General features: G+C 36.7%; 1 protein-coding gene across 8 annotated transcripts in view; it reads left to right on the forward strand.

Annotated features, from left to right (window-relative positions):
- BLTP1 (bridge-like lipid transfer protein family member 1) overlaps nucleotides 1-17,201 on the forward strand; it is a 212,504-nt gene that overhangs the window by 132,251 nt on the left and 63,052 nt on the right. For all 8 annotated transcript variants that reach the window (XM_008969477.4, XM_024928495.4, XM_003816409.5 and 5 more), the window contains 3 exons: nucleotides 1,787-2,031; nucleotides 4,304-4,409; nucleotides 16,562-16,659. In XM_008969477.4, the coding sequence (XP_008967725.3) occupies nucleotides 1,787-2,031; nucleotides 4,304-4,409; nucleotides 16,562-16,659 (449 nt within the window). The remainder of the gene's footprint in view (nucleotides 1-1,786; nucleotides 2,032-4,303; nucleotides 4,410-16,561; nucleotides 16,660-17,201) is intronic.

The following is a 17,201-nucleotide window of genomic DNA, read 5'->3' on the forward strand; positions in this document are numbered from 1 at the left end:
TGCCTGATTTATAAATTAAACTTTATCATAGGAGTGTATGTATAGGCAAAGACATATATACGGTTTGATACTATCTGTGGTTTCAGGCATCCACTGGGGATCTTAGAACACATCTTCCCCAAATAAAGGGAGATTACTGTATATGTGTACTCCCATCTCTACCATTTTAGGCTTTCTTTATTAAGAGTAATTTTGCTGAACATTTAGAACTTTCTATTACCAGAAAGAGAAGCATTTTAAAGTAAATTTCCAGATTTGGCAGAGTCAGAAGTCTTAGGCCTTCAGATATTAGAGTCCAGGGCTGACAATAAGTTACACACATTTGGTCACTTATTCAGGGCACCCATGAAATACAGGGGTCCACAGAAGCAGCAAGTCGAAAGCCAGATAGGCAGTTTAGGATCTTAGAGTAAACATATTGTTAAATGTCCAGAGAGATAAGAACCCAAAATTCATATTGAAATTGAAGGAAAGGGATAAAAACAGTAAAAGAATGACTATACTAGTAATAAGGGATGACTCAGTAACTGAGGCCTAGGATTATTTCAATCTTGGCGTTTTTATTTCAATCTTGGAGTTTTTATTTCAATCTTGGAGTTTTTATTTGGTGGTGTGCTAGCAATAGTAGTGGTGGTAGCGACAGTGGTAGACAGTCCCCACCCCTTGCAGCTTGTAAATGATAGTCAAGGAGTCTCTTGGTTGGAGTAGTGAGAGGAGATCAGGGCAGTCATGACTCATCTGGCCATTCACAGATGCCCCAGTTGGTGAGTGAGCATTTTTCTGTTTTTGGCTAACTCATTCTAGGTGCAAACATTAGTTAATGAATATAGTGAATGTGACATATAGGAGATGACCCTTGATTAGTATTTTGAAAAAAAGAGAATTATTTCTGGCTCAGTTGAGAGCAGTAGGGATATATAATAAATTATATATGTAGGCTAAATAGGCAATTTGATGATGTTTGAGTGGAGAGAATTGGTAACGTGCAGAAGAATATCAGTAGATTTTGCTGGTTTGAAAGGAGCATGTGTATGTACATTACATGTGTAAAGGGCAATAACAGATCTTGATTTTAATAAGGCTTCTCCTTATGCCCTCATAAACAGTTGGAGAAATATGGACTGAATAATAGTAAAGCTGGTATATTTATATTTGTTTGAATAATTATGTGCTAGATTATTGATTTAAGTGTTTAAGGTCAATAGTAAACTAAAATTCATAACATATCCTTATTTGATATATGGTCCCATGAATAATTATGAAGGTCAAAGAGACATATGTTTGTATAATTTTATACTTTATGAATGTTTCAGTGAGTACAATTTAATTGATTTGGCAATTTTAGCTACTTCCACACTGAATCAGGATCAATAGACATATTGTTAACTACCTACTATTCTCTGTGAATAAAGCACTGTGTGGACTGGGGAAATTTTTTTAACTTGATTAATTTTCTTGTTACAATGCTTCTGTAATAAGGGCACTTTATTTCTGTTCTACCTTCTATGAAATAAAGAACATAAGTGTTTTTCTAGTGCCTAACACACTGCCAGTCTTAATAAATAATACTTGCTTAATAATACTGGCTTAATAATACTTGCTGATTGACTTGCGTATTTAAAGATAGGGAATATTTTATAAGCAACTTTAAAATATCCTTTCATATATTTCAAGATAGGTTTGGAAATATCCATGCATTTTTCTTAGATACCCTTTTTGGAAAAAGTGAGGAATGAATGAGTGAATGAACACTAGCATAAACAATAACTTTTCTCATTTCTTACAGGTGCACAGACAAGATTTACATTTGAGCTGCCAAATCACAGATTGCGTTTTACTTCAAAAGTTTCTGCCACAGATATGTCAACCATTCCTCCTTCTGCCAGTCTTAACCTTCCCCCTGTTACCATGTCAGGGAAATATATAATGGAAGAACATGATAGTTATTCGGATCAGGTGTGGAGTATAGATGAACTGCCTTCTAAACAAGGTTACTATTTACAGGGAAATTATCTGCGTTGTGTGGCAGAAGTAAGTTTACTTTAAAATTTTCTTACTCTTCGTAATTTAGGAGTCTTCAAGATTTATATGTACCAAAATATGTAGTAATCCAAACTTTTAAGGTAAAGTCTTAAAATAATTTGTTTTCACAGAAGAATTCTATACCAAATCAAGTGTGTGTGTGTGGGTGTATGTGTGTTTTTGTGTCTGTTAGTCTGACTACCCTGTAGTTTTATTTACACATGCTTTTAAAAATATGTATTAGTTATGTATTCCATCTCTGCAATATTTTCATAGTTCAAATGATTATTAAAAGCAAATCACAGCCAACATTCATTATGTGCTTTACACGCATTGACTTCTGCAGTGCTTAAGTAAATCCTATGAGGTAGAAATATTTGTTCTCATTTTGTAAGTGAGCAAACTAAGCCTTAGCAAGGTAACAAATTCATACAGGTATACATAATTATTAAGATAATCTAAAGGTCATATTGAAAGATAAATTAGACTTACAGATTAATTTCTTTACTAAGGTTAAGTTGAAAGTAGCATATCTAATTCCATCATAATTTTTTCACTTTATGTTTGTATAGCTGTCAAAAGTTTAAAAAGCATTTGGACACATTTTTCATTTGATTTGTGGTAAGCAGGTCATCTGTTATTTTCCTAATTTGATATAAACTTGAAGCGGAGAAGTAAACACCTTTCCTTAAGTCTCAAGACCTAGCTATCAACTGAGAGAGGCAGGAGCCACGCCTTAGTGGTCTGCCTCCAGACACACTGTGCTGTGTCTCAGCTCACCTTGTCAGTTTGTCAAAAACAGTTGCAACTTTATGAAAAAGCAATGTGCTATTTGTTTTATAAATTTTGTTCTCCATAACCTGAAGCATCTATAAGAATGCTCTTTGGGTTCTCTGATAGAAATATTATAACTGCGGGGGACATATTTAAGTCTGATTTACCTTCTTAGGTCCTGCTTGCCCTGGAAGCTCTCTAAGAGTTGGGATTTCTGTGTATGAAAAACAAGTGTACAAAAAAATAGTGTTCAGATTCTAACAAGTCAAAGATTTACTTAAAATATTTTAAAGTGTATCCCACTTGTACTTTCTACTCTGAAAACTAAAAGCCCCAAGCTCTAGTTTAGCAATACTATTATTAATGTTTCATTTAAAAGAAAATACACGAATACAGTGTACTGTATAATTCCTTGCTAATACTAGATATTAGAAAGGTATAAGTTTGTAACGAGGCGGAACACAATCCCAAATTTAGTAAAAAATGTATTTAATTTCAACCATTTCAAAGACTCTAAAATTGCATCCCTCTTAGAGTTGCCTATTTTACTATGGCCTGAAATAAACATACCTGAAAATAGTTTCTGGCAAATTGGTTTATTAACTAATTAATTTATTAACTAATTTGCCAGAAATTTAATACCTTGTACTAATCATAGGACACAAATTATAGGACACAAATTAAGGACACAAACCTTAACTGGGTATCTCTGATGATTTACTAATTCACTCAAATGTAAGCCTGAGACCCAGAATTTTGTTGGTTTTTATTCATAGCTGCATCCTTAGCACCTAACATGGTACATAGAGTAGACAGTCATTAAATATATATTTGATTAAATAAATCTATTTTTGGCTGGACATAGTGGCTCACACCTGTAATCCCAGCACTTTGGGAGGCCAAAGTGGGCGGATCGCTTGAGGCCAGGAGTTTGAGACCAGCCTGGCCAACATGGTGAAACCCTATCATAGTGGTGGGTGCTCATAGTCCCAGCTACTCAGGAGGCTGAGGCAGGAGAATCGCTTGAACCTAGGAGGTAGAGGTTAGAGTGAGCCAAGCTCCAGCCTGGGTGACAGAGCAAGACTCCATCTCTAAATAAATAAATAAATAAATAAATCTATTTTTACTTAACTCGTCTATGATTCTAAGACCACAAAAGTGGCCATTAAAATGATCATTAAAAGTAAATTTTACTCTAGGAGAAAATTTAATTTCAAAATTAGCAAGTTAAATATATAACTTCGATTTGCTCCCCAGACTTCTCATACCTTATTAACTACTGTTATTAAAAAACAAAAAACAAAACCCATTTTGGGAGTGTACTATAATAGTGTCTGGCCAGTAACATATTAGGAACGCTGAATATTTTTCACTTTTCTTCAATATATTGATTTCAAATCATACAGAGATAATTATCTCTTTTTTCCTCAGTTTAGGGTGATTTATGTAAGAAAAAAGTGTAAAGCTAATGTAATCAGTGTTAATCTAATATGATTTTGTCTGGCAGGTTGGTTCCTTTGAACATAATCTTACAACTGATCTTCTAAACCACTTGGTATTTGTACAGAAAGTGTTCATGAAGGAAGTTAATGAAGTAATACAAAAAGTTTCTGGTAAGATGATCTAGTACCTTATAGTATAGGTGTAGGTTTTTATTCTCATTGACCGTGTGATATCCCATATGTCTGTGGTATAAGTATTGATCCAGCATTTGGATATAGTTGTCAAATAACTCCTAAGAAACTGTGCATTCCTTTTATGGCTTTTCCACCTACAGTGTTTGCTTATCATTTTTGTCATGTGTAATATACACATTTAAGATTCATAAACTTCAGAAAGCTCCTTTATGTTTCACCCTGAAAAAAGAAAAGCTTACAGTATGTCTATTAACCAAATTAATCATACTCATTTGGGAACAACATTTAGATAACTACTAAGATTTCAACCTTTTGTCTATACCAGATGATGGCTATATGCTGGCAGCATGGTAAATTGTCTGTGGAAACCCTCATTATATTTTTGCTGTTCCTCAAGAATAGCTTACAGTTGAGCTTAGTCATTGCTCTACATTTTTCACCAGCTAAAGTATTAGGGAATTAGGGTGAAAAGTTGACTGTATAACAGTTCTTAATGCTGAGTATTTTTTGTATGAATGTTATCATGTTAAAAGAATTTTTAAGCCACATCCATAAATTGGCATCAAAAGGAGTTTCCTTTATGCTCATGGATTAATTCATTCATTTAACAAATTTATGAAGTATCTAGGTATTCACTTACAATTTTGATGAGTTCTGCGAATGACAAGAACAGGGTGCTATGAGTCTGTGTCATAGGAGAAACTACTGTAGTCTAAAGGATCAGAAAAGGCTTCTCAGAAGAAGTCGTATCCCAAAACTTAAGAATGAAGCCTAGTTTGGCAAGAAAGGAGAGGTAGAGAGGACGCAGGCAGAGCATATGTACCAGTATTTGATAAGGGTCTGAAGGAGGACAGTGCTCCTTGGATGAAGGAACTACATTATGTAGCAGCTGTGTGAGCAGCCAGTTTCCTTGATTCTCCTGGGCTGGTTCTGGTTGTATCTGAGGTCAGGAAGCTACTTAATGATCATATTGAGGAAGCCCTGCAGAGCTGTAGAATTTTACAAGTTAGGTCTTAAAAGATCAGATCATTGGTAGCCATGGAGTTTTTCCAAAAATGGTTGACTAGAAATCATTAAGGAAGAAATAAATATATAGTAAAACTCCTTTCTGCCACTGAAGAAGCCTTAACTTGGGAAACATACAGAAGTTTTGGTGTGTCCCATTTACCTGGTAAAAATCACATTATGACATTTTTTATGATAGGAAAGTTGTTAAGACTATATCAAGCTGGTAAACTTATGAGTTCTAAAGAATACTTTCAAGATAGTTTTATTACTGAAAAAATATAAGCCAGGCATAGTGGCTCACGCCTGTAATCCCAGCACTTTGGGAGGCCGAGGCGGGTGGATCATTAGGTCAGGAGGTCAAAACCATCCTGGCTAACATGGTGAAACCCCATCTCTATTAAAAATACAAAAAATTAGCCTGGCGTGGTGGTGGGCGCCTGTAGTCCCAGCTACTCGGGAGGCTGAGGCAGGAGAATGGTGTGAACCTGGGAGGTGGAGCTTGCAGTGAGCTGAGATGGTGCCACTGTGCTCCAGCCTGGGTGATAGAGCGAGATTCCGTCTCAAAAAAAAAAAAAATATATACACACACACACACACACACATAATATATATATTATATAACATACTATATAATATATATTATATATAATATATAACATACTATATAATATATATTATATATAATATATAATTAAAAAATAAATAGACTCTTACATGAACTAATCTTGTATTTCTTATGGTAAAAAAAACAAGTGTTGTGGAGTTCCTAGTATCAGACTGTCAGGGTAAGCCTCTCTTAAGGTAGTTTTGATTAAAGAGAAAGGCTTTGCTTAACCTTTAGATTGTAGTCAGGAGATGAAAGTATATCCCAAGGTCTATGAAGAATAAGATGGACAAAGAGGACTGGAAATTAATATTTCTAACCATGAAGACTTGCTGTTTACTGTGAGAGAATCAGATGATAGTGACAAAGGAGTGGCTAGATCTGTTCCTTGAACCATTTCTTTCTGACTTTAGCAACAGCCATGAACCTTGAGAAAATAGCTAAAGTGTAAATCACTTATGATTTAGCTGGCCACAGGGCCTGATGGCGCATAGGCATTCAGTTATTCTGTCAAGGCCAAAGAACATAACAGAATATTGAGAGGGAATACTTTGAACCCTTGTAGCTCAAATTTCTCAGTACTCTGATCTCTGTATTGCTTCTTCCCTCTCCCATAATCTTCAGTTATTTTCCTAATTTTTTCTTATATTCTTCATGATTTTCCATCATGTTACGTTTAGTGTTAGGACATTTTCTGTTATGTAGGAAGACTAATGTTCATAACAATCATCAAGTTTGTTAGGAAAATACTTTTTTAAAAAATTGATTACCTTATTTGTCCACAAAGGACTTTCAAGAATGCTTGGGTTTCAGAAAGATGTAAGTAAGCACTGATCAAGTAAACAGAATAGACTATTTTTAATGTACAGCCATCTTAGAAGCATATAAGGAGTTTACCATCTTAGAATTGGGCCAGGTATATATTTGTTGATAAAGACATAAAATACTATGGAATTAATGCAAATAATATAATAGCGTCTCTTATGGTTCCATAAGCTAAAATTATTGTTTAGTATGTTTTGTGAATGGTTGAGCTTTTGCTTTTAAATTTTAAACTTTTCTTTCTGAAACTAGATAAAAGGTATTCAAGGTTGTGATAGGCAAACAAAACAAATAGGCCTTTAAGGTGTGCTCATGCATCAAACAGTTTTTTTTTTTTTTTTTTTTTTTTTTGAGATGGAGTCTCACTTTGTCGCCAGGCTGGAGTGCAATGGCGCGATCTCAGCTCACTTCAACCTCTGCCTCCCGGGTTCAGGCGATTCTCCTGCCTCAGCCTCCCAAGTAGCTGGGACTACAGGCATGCACCACCACACCCAGCTATTTTTTGTATTTTTAGTAGAGACAGGGTTTCACCATGTTGGCCAGGATGGTCTTGATCTCTTGACCTTGTGATCTGCGTGCCTTGGCTTCCAAAGTGCTGGGATTACAGGCGTGAGCCACTGTGCCCAGCCCATCAAACAGTTTTATCTTCAGAGATGGATTATCAAATGAACAGACACAAAGCCATTATTTTTTTTGTAAAACAACTTGAGTATAAGAAAAATTAGACAGATGTGAATATTCACAAAGCTCTAGACATTTAGAGTATTAGTATTACAATATTCAAAGTGAAAGTGTGCTAAGCAATGTAAAAATCTAAGATTATTTCAGATATGTTAAAACATGTATTTGTTTAGCAAAATGATTTAAGAGAATATGAAAAAGTGAAAGGCTTACATTTACACTGTCAGAAGAAAATAGTATGTTAAGGAAGTATACTGTTAGGTAATATAACATGAAGATTTTGCTCTACTTAAGTAAGTGAAAATTGAAAAAGAATCTGCTTTTAACCAAGTGAAAAGGATAATTAAAAAGCATTAATATTAAGAAAATGGAAATTGATGAGATATTTGCCTGGTTATGAGAATAACTAGAGAAACAATAAGCCTATCCAACCAACTTGTATATAAATCTAGAGGTCCAAATGAGACATATCAAAGTTATTTAAAAGAACTAATGGAGGACCTCTTGGTACCTCTGAGAATGTGCTTCAGTAAATCATGGGTATCAGGAGAGGTCTCCAAACACAGGAAAATTGGGGTACCTAACTTAAAGAAGGGTTGGAAAGGAGCCTCAAGGAACTGATACCCCAAAGGCTAATCCAAAAAAAAAAATCTGATGTTTTTTACTTAGTCTAGTCTCCCTTAGGAAATAAACTCCTTAATAACACTTCTTAAGTCATGCTAATACTTTTCAGAAAAATATGAGGCTAGCTATAATTTCAAAATAATTTAAGCAAGTTAATAGCTTAATCAAGTATATAGGATATGATGCACTTAAACTTATATATTTATGCCATACTATGAAATAAAACTTGATTGACACAAAAGTAGGACGGTGGGCCATATTTATACTATGAAATAAAACTTGATTGACACAAAAGTAGGACGGTAGAAGCAGCTGTAGTCCAGGACTCTCACACAGAGGAATGAAAATGGTGAGTGAATTCAGCACTTTCAACTGACGTATTCAGTTTCTTGCTTTGGGAGGGACTAGGCAGACAGCTCCACCACGGAGGGCAAGGAAAAGCAGGGTGAGGTGATGGCCCACCCAGGAGCAGCAAAAAGCCAGGGAGCCCCCACCCCCAGGCAAGGGAGGCTATGTGTGACTGTGTGACCCTGCCCGGGAAAACCAGGTTTTTCCCACAGATCTTTGCAACCTGTGGATCAGGAGATTCCCCTTGTGAGTCCTGCCACCGGGGCCTTGGGTCCGAAGCACAGAGCTGTGTGGAGTCTCGGTGAAGCAGCCACTCGGGCACGCACAGAGACACAGGAGTTTTGCATACTCTGGCCCTGGGAATTCCAGCAAGGCAGGAAATCCATCCATGCATTCCCCTAGGAAGGAGGCTGAATCCAGGGATTCAAGCAGTGTCATTTTATAGACCCCACTCCCAGGGCAACTCACAAGTTAAGAACCACTGGCTTGGAATTCCAGCCGGCCAACAGCAGAAGGCTGGAGACTGCCTGAGACGGCCCCTGGGAGAGCTGCCATCTCTGCAGTTCAAGTCAGCAGGTCTAGCCTGCCTGCTCCAGGGAGTCCGGGCAGTCCAGACTGGGAGGAGTTCCCTACAAGACAGCACAGCTGCTATGCCAGATTGTGGCCAGACTGCTTCTTTAAGTGGGACTCCACTATGCCAGATTGTGGCCAGACTCTTTCTTTAAGTGGGACTCCGGTCCATGCCTCCTCACTGGGCAGGGCCTCCCTGCAGGAATTTCAGCAACTCCAACCAGAGTTATACATACAGAACTCACAGAATTCTGATCTCTCCCTGGGGGGTGGGGCGCTGCCATCTCTGCAGTTCAGCTGACTTAGCCTTTTCAGCCTGCTGGCTCTGGAGAGTCCCGGTGGTCTGGATGAGGGGCATTTCCCCCAGGGCAGCACACCTGCTCTGCCAAGGGGCAGCCAGACTGCTTCTTTAAGCAGGTCCTTGACCCCATTCTGCCCAACTGGATGAGACCTCCCAACAGGGGTCTCCAGACACCTCCTGTAGGAGTGTTCGGTCCAGCATTAGGTCGGTACCTGGGGCAGAGGCCCCAGAGGAAGGGGCAGGCTGTCATCTTTGCTGTTTCACAGCCTTCACTGATACCTGGTGCAGGAGGAACCTGGTGCAGGAGGAACCTGGTGCAGGAGGAACTCAGAACACTAGAGTCTGGAGGGGACCGCCAGCAAACTGCAGCAGCCCTACAGAAGAGTGGCCCCACTGTAAAAAGAAAAATAAACAGAAAACAACAACATCAACCAAAAAGCCCCACAACAACCCCATTCAGAGGTCAGCAAACTCAAAGATAGAAGGTAGATATGCCCGCAAAGATGAGAAAAAAAATCAATCCAAAAATGCTGAAAACTCAAAAAGCCAGAGTGTCTGTTCTCTCCCAGATGACTGCAACACCTCTCCAGCAAGGGCACAGGACTGGGCTGAGGCTAAGATGGCTGAATTGACAGAAGTAGGCTTCAGAAGGTGGGTAATAATAAACTTAGCTGAGCTAAAAGAACATGTTCTAACCCAATGGAAAGAAGCTGAGAATCGTGACAAAACATACAGGAGCTGATAACCAAAATAGCCATTTTAAAGAGGAACATAACTGACCTGTTGGAGCTGAAAAACACAGCAGGAGAACTTCACAGTGCACTCACAAGTATCAACAGCACAATATACCAAGTGGAGGAAAGAATCTCAGAGCTTGAAGACTGTCTTTCTGAAATAAGACAGGCAGACAAGAATAGAGAAAAAAGAAAAGGAACAAACAAAACCTCTGAGAACTATGAGATTATATAAAAAGACCAAACCTATGACTGATTGGGGTACCTGAAAGAGATGGGGAGAATGGAACCAACTTGGAAAACATACTTCAGGATATCATCCAGGAGAACTTCCCCAACTGAGCAAGACAGGCCAACATTTGAATTCAGGAAATGCAGAGAACCCCAGTAAGACACTCCATGAGAAGATCAACCCCAAGACACATAATCATCAGATTATCCAAGGCTGAAATGAAAGAAAAAAAGTTAAGGGCAGCCAGCGAGAAAGGCCAGGTCACTTACAATGGGAAACCCATCAGCCTAATAGCAGACCTCTCAGTGGAAACCCTACAAGCCAGAAAACATTGGGGGCCAATATTCAACATACTTAAAGAAAAACATTTCCAACCTAGAATTTCACATCTGGCCAGATGTACAAAGAAGAGCTTGTACCATTTCTATTGAAACTATTCCAAAAAAATGAAAAGGAGGGACTCCTCCCTAACTCATTTTATAAGGCCACTATCATCCTCATACCTAAACCTGACATAGATACGACAAAAAAAGAAAACTTCAGGCCAATATCCCTGTTCAACATTGATGCAAAAATCCTCAAAAAAATACTGACAAACTGAATCCAGAAGCATATCAAAAAGCTTATCCACCACAATCAAGTGGGCTTCATCCCCAGGATGCAAGGTTGGTTCAAATCAATAAATGCAACTCATCACAGAAACAGAACTAAAGACAAAAACCACATGATTATCTCAATAGATGCATAAAAGGCCTTTGATAAAACTCAACATCCCTTCATGTTAAAAACTCTCAATAAACTAGGTATTGAAGATACATACCTCAAAATAATAAGATATATATGACAAACCCACAGCTAATATCGTACTGAATGTGCAAAAGCTGGAAGCATTCCCCTTGAAAACTGACACAAGACAAGGATGCCCTCTCTCTCACCACTCTTATTCAACATAGTATTGGAAGTTCTGGCCAGGGCAGTCCGGCAAGAGAAAGAAAGTGTATACAAATAGGAAGAGAAGTCAAATTATCTTTGTTTGCAGATGATAGGATCCTATATTTGGAAAACCCCATCATCTCAGCCCAAAAGCTTCTTAAGCTGATAAGCAACTTCAGCAAAGTTGTGCAATGTGCAAAAATTGCTAGCATTCCTATACACCAATAACAGGCAAGAAGAGACCCAAATCATGAATGAACTCCCATTCACAGTCACTTCAAAGAGAATAAAATACCTAGGAATACAGCTAACAATGGAAGTGGTGGACCTCTTCAAGGAGAACTACAAAGCACTGCTCAAGGAAATCAGAGAGGACACAAACAAATGGAAAAACATTTCATGCACATGGATAGGAAGAGTCAATATTGTGAAAATGGCCATACTGCCCAAAGTAATTTATAGATTCAATGTTATTCCCATTAAACTACCATTGGCATTCTTTACAACATTAGAAAAAACTATTTTAAAATTCACATGGAACCAAAAAGAGCCCAAATAGCCAAGACAATCCTAAGCAAAAAGAAAAAAGTTGGAAGCATCACACCACCTGACTTCAAACTATACTACAAGGCTACAGTAACTAACACAGCATTGTACTGGTACAAAAACAGACACATAGGCCAATGAAACAGAATAGAGAACTCAGAAATAAGACCAGACACCTACAACCATCTGATCTTTGACAAACTTGACAAAAAACAAACAATGGGGAAAGGGTTCCCTGTTTAATAAATGGTGCTGAGAAAATTGGTTAGCCATATGCAGAAAATTTAAACTGGACCTCTTCTTTACACCTTATACAAAAATTAACTCAAGATGGATTAAAGACTTAAATGTAAAACCCAAAACTATAAAAACCCTAGAAGAAAATCTAGACAATACCATTTAGGACATAGGCACCAGCAAAGATTTCATGATGGAAACTCCAAAAGCAATTGCAACAAAAGCAAAAATTGATAAATGGGATCTAATTAAACTAAAGAGCTGTTTCTGCACAGCAAAAGAAACTACCATCAGAGTAAACAGACAGAATGGGGAAAATTTTTTAAAATCTATCCATCTGACAGATGTAATATCCAGAATCTACAAGTAATTTAAATTTACAAGAAAAAAAAACTCATTAAAAAGTGGGCAAAGGACATGAACAGACACTTCTCAAAAGAAGACATTCATGTGGCCAACAAACGTATGAAAAAAGCTCAGCATCACTGATCATCAGAGAAATGCAAATCAAAACCACAGTTAGATACTATCTCACACCAGTCAGGATGGCTATTATTAAAAAGTCAAGAAACAACAGATGCTGGCGAAGTTGCAGAGAAAAAGGAATGCTTTCATATTGTTGGTGGGAGCGTAAATTAGTTCAACCATTGTAGAAGACAGTGTTGGGGCAATTCCTAAAAAATCTGGAAGCAAAAATACCATTTGGCCCAGCAATCCCATTACTGGGTATATACCCAAAGGAACATAAATCATTCTATTGTAAAGATACATGCATGCGTATGTTCATTGCAGCACTATTCACAATAGCAAAGACATGGAATCAACCTAAATGCCCATCAATGATAGACTGGATAAAGAAAATGTGGTATATATACACCATGGAATGCTGTGCAGCCACAAAAAGGAATGAGATCATGTCCTTTGCAGGGATATTGATGGAGCTGGAAGCTGTTATCCCCAGCATACTAATGCAGGAACAGAAAAGCAAACACTGCATGTTCTCACTTATCAGTGGGAGCTGAACAGTGAGAACACATGAACACAGGGAGGGGAACAACACACACTGGGACCTGTCGGCAGGGACAGCAGGAGGGAGGGCATCAGGAAGAATAGCTAATGGATGCTGGGCTTCATACCTAGGTGATGGCTTGATGTGTGCAGCAAACCACCATGGCAGACATTTACCTGTGTAACAAATGTGCATATCCTACAGAACTTAAAATAAAAGTTTGAAGAAAAAGAAAAGACAAGAGTAGCCAATATTAGATACATAGATAGATCATAATAGTAGATTCATATTTTCTTCAGATTTGTTTTGATTCTTATTACTTAGATAAAATACTATTTATTATTTAATTGAACAAATAGATAAGACAGCTAACTTTCAAAATCAGAATCATGTAGTTTTTATTTGATCACCTATTGTGTTGTGTTTGTTGTATCTCATGATGATTCCTAAATAACCTGCACCATGCTCTTGCCTATAGAGCCAAGAGAAACTAAGAACTCTCTTAGCTTAATTTCACCCATCCTGTTAGAAAGTGTCAAGATATACATAGAGTCATAAACAATTTTTTGTGGCAGTATTCTAACAAATCCTCAAAATGTAGACATTATTTCATGTAATATTTTCCTCTCTATAACATAACTCATTCTGTATTTCAGAGTAGAAATTGCAACCGTATCTTAGAAAACATAAAAGAAGATTCTATAATCCATTCCATAGTTACTTATTCAGAACTTTAAAAACATATGACCCCAAACTAGGTGATAAGCAAATTACAAAGATATGTGGGTAAAAATTGTACTTACTTCTGTTTGGAACATTATACTTCTGTTTGGAACATTAGGTATTTAAACATATAATAATAAAAAGATTTAAATGAATTTTTGATGAATGAAGAAGTTAAGTAGTATAAATAGAGGATGTATTGAGGCATAGGAATGATTCGAACTGATACTTGAGTAAGTTCTACTTTTTGATGATTGAGCGCCTTTCAAGAGAGGGACAGTTTGATGAAAGAAAATAGCAAGAAACTGGGACTGAAAGACACATTTATTTGCTGAGAATGAGATAAGAATTGTGGGAGTATCAGGAAAATTATAAAGACTTGCAGTAATTGTTGTGAGGAGTGTGTTGGAGAAATGACAGAAGATGAAGAGTTGGATCACCAAGGAACATAGGTGCTTTATAATTGCGTTCAGGAAAAGACTGAGGGTCAGCTAAGGTACTGCTTGCTAGGATCCACATATATATGGCCCTTCCCCTTAAGAATTCTTTAATTAGGGAAATTGCTGTGTAGATAAATTAATATACAGAAATGTGTATTTTTTGGCAAACATCATGTAGGAAGGAAGGACCATATGCTGATCAGGGTGTATCAGAAAGAGTTTGAATAAACAAAATGTGATAAAGAACTTAGAAGAGCACTTGGCACTCAGTAAGCACTCAAATATTAGGTATTAGAATTGATAAATATATGCACTCAGTAAGCAAATATTAGGTATTAGAATTTACACATAACTACTTAGGAGTAAAAAATGAATAAGAACAGAATGTAAGTGAGGGGATAAAGTCATTTAAGGAAAGTGAGCTCAAGGAACAGGGATGTGTAAGAGGGCTGTGGTTTGGAATTCAAATGATGAAAAGCAGAGACAGTAGTAGTTTAATGTTTTGGAAATAGCATTGAAAAGTAAGCTAAACACCATCTACTACTGGATCAAAGGAATGAATGAATTTGAGATTTCCAAATAATAATGGCAACAAAAAGCCATATGCAAATGCAGTTAGAGAATCAGGGAAATGAAAAGCATAATGTAAGACAGTGGAAGCTTTCCTGGTAGTAGATGGAAGATAGAGACAACAGGGATAGGAAAAGGTAGTTGATAGCTGGGTTGGGGGGGTGATATTATATACACACAAATACACACATACATATATGTATGTATGTATATGGCTGTAGGTAGGGTTATCAGTGATGAGGCTTAGGTAAGGGATGATTGTAGATTTGAGTTAGGAGGCAGAGAGAAGTACTTAATTATAAGTTGAAGAAAAGAAAATGTAATCTGTATGCTGTATATTTTAGAGAAGGATAGCTCAGAGAGGAAAGGTACAAGCGTACAGGCAGGCACTAAGTGTACAAAGACACATATAATGTACAAAGACACATATAGTTTATTCTTCCAAAATACAAATATATATTTTTTTATTTTGTTTTTGAGTCAGTCTCTGTCATCCAGGCTGGAATGTAGTGGTGCCATCTCGGCTCACTGCAACTTCTGCCTCCTCCTGGGTTCAAGTGATTCTCCTGCCACAGCGTCTCGAGTAGCTGGGATTACAGGTGCCCACCAGCACACCCAGCTAATTTTTTTTATTTTTAGTAGAGATGGGGTTTCTCCATGTTGGCCAGGCTAGTCCCGAACTCCTGACTTCAGGTCATCCACCCATCTTAGCCTCCCAAAGTGCTGGGATTAAGGCATGAGCCACCGTGCCTGGCCCAAATATATGTTAATTAATATGTTCTGGTATAACCAATCCACAAATCCTTAATACTTTACTTCCCATCTCTTCATCCATATCATTCTTTCATTACCTTTCTGGTGTATTTATTCATCTTTATGTACAAAGGTCTTTTTTGGGGGGCCAAGTTATGTCCTTGTCTCCCTTTTCTTGGTCTTATCTTGGATGTACCTTCTGTTGACTGCTGCCTCTATTTTCTTCCTATTTTCTGTTCTAGTAGAAAACTAAAAAATATTTTTATCATAGTACTAACTAAATGGATTTTTGACCCCTAAATTTCAAAAGCCCAAAAAAGATTAATTTCTCCTTCAAAACAAACAAAATCTGCTTTTTATCTATTTGGTTCTTAGTTATTTTGATAATATCTGTGGTCCCTAATAGGGGGAAAAAAAATTCCATCCCACCTATACAGACTCCCTGGGATGATGATAAACTCAACATATGTACAAAAAGATTAATCATTGTAAGATAGAATATTTGAAAGATAGGCAGAATGTTTTCAAATCAATGGAAAGAGAAGTGGAAACAGAAGTAAGATATTAAGATATTAGAACATTATTTTCGTATGCCACATTGCCCAGGCAAAAAAAAAAAAAAAAAAATGCTCTCTTAATAGTAACTTCACCACCAGGGGCCCTGCAACAGAATTCACATTATTAGTTGAAGAAATTAGTCCAGTTTACTTTTTTCCCTCAAATGTGTTTTCTGAGATGTATAAACACATGTTTTGGTTCAATAATATATACAGTGTTTTAATTGAATATAAAATGTTATTAATAAATGTCTACATATGCAGAATTATCCCTATCTTTCATATATCTGTCTCAGTTAAATGTAACTTAGCTAAAGATCTCTGTATCAGTGGTCAGTAAAAAGAAAATATTTTGTGAGGATTTTTTTTTTAATGCACAAAATAGTTATTTTTTTTCTTTAAAAAAAAAATTGTCCCGAACTCTTCTTTCCTTTAGGTGGGGAGCAGCCTATTCCTCTCTGGAACGAACATGATGGAACAGCAGATGGAGATAAACCTAAAATTCTCCTCTATTCCCTAAACTTGCAGTTCAAGGTAACATAAATATAATGATACTTTTATAAAAATTTTTCTAATCAATTAATATATGCTTGTTATAGAAAATTTGTATCTTACATAAATTACCAAACAGAAAATAAAAATGATTATAACTCCATCTACTCAGAGAAAAAGTTTTAACAATAATTATTTGAATATTCTTTAGGACTTTTTTCCTGTTAGTATTTTTATATATGCATATATTTATACATTTGAAAAATAATTGGATACCTTTCCATATTAGAATATTTAGATTAGTTTTATCTTCTTGAACATCTGTATTGTATGTTGTACAGTTGTAACAATTTATTCAGCCACTCCCTTCTGATGAACATTTTGTTTTTCTTCAAGTACTGCTGTTATAATTTGCTCTGCAAGAAATATTTTATGCACTTTTCCAGTTAACTATATTACTTTTAGAAGGCTGATGCAGGAGGATTGCTTGAGCCCAGGAGTTTGAGACTAGCCCTGGCAACATAGCGAGACTTTGTCTCTACAAAAAATTTGAAAAAACAAAAAAATTAGCCAGGTGGGTGGCA

Source organism: Pan paniscus, chromosome 3 (assembly GCF_029289425.2).
Source record: "Pan paniscus chromosome 3, NHGRI_mPanPan1-v2.0_pri, whole genome shotgun sequence".
Taxonomy (NCBI): domain Eukaryota; kingdom Metazoa; phylum Chordata; class Mammalia; order Primates; family Hominidae; genus Pan; species Pan paniscus.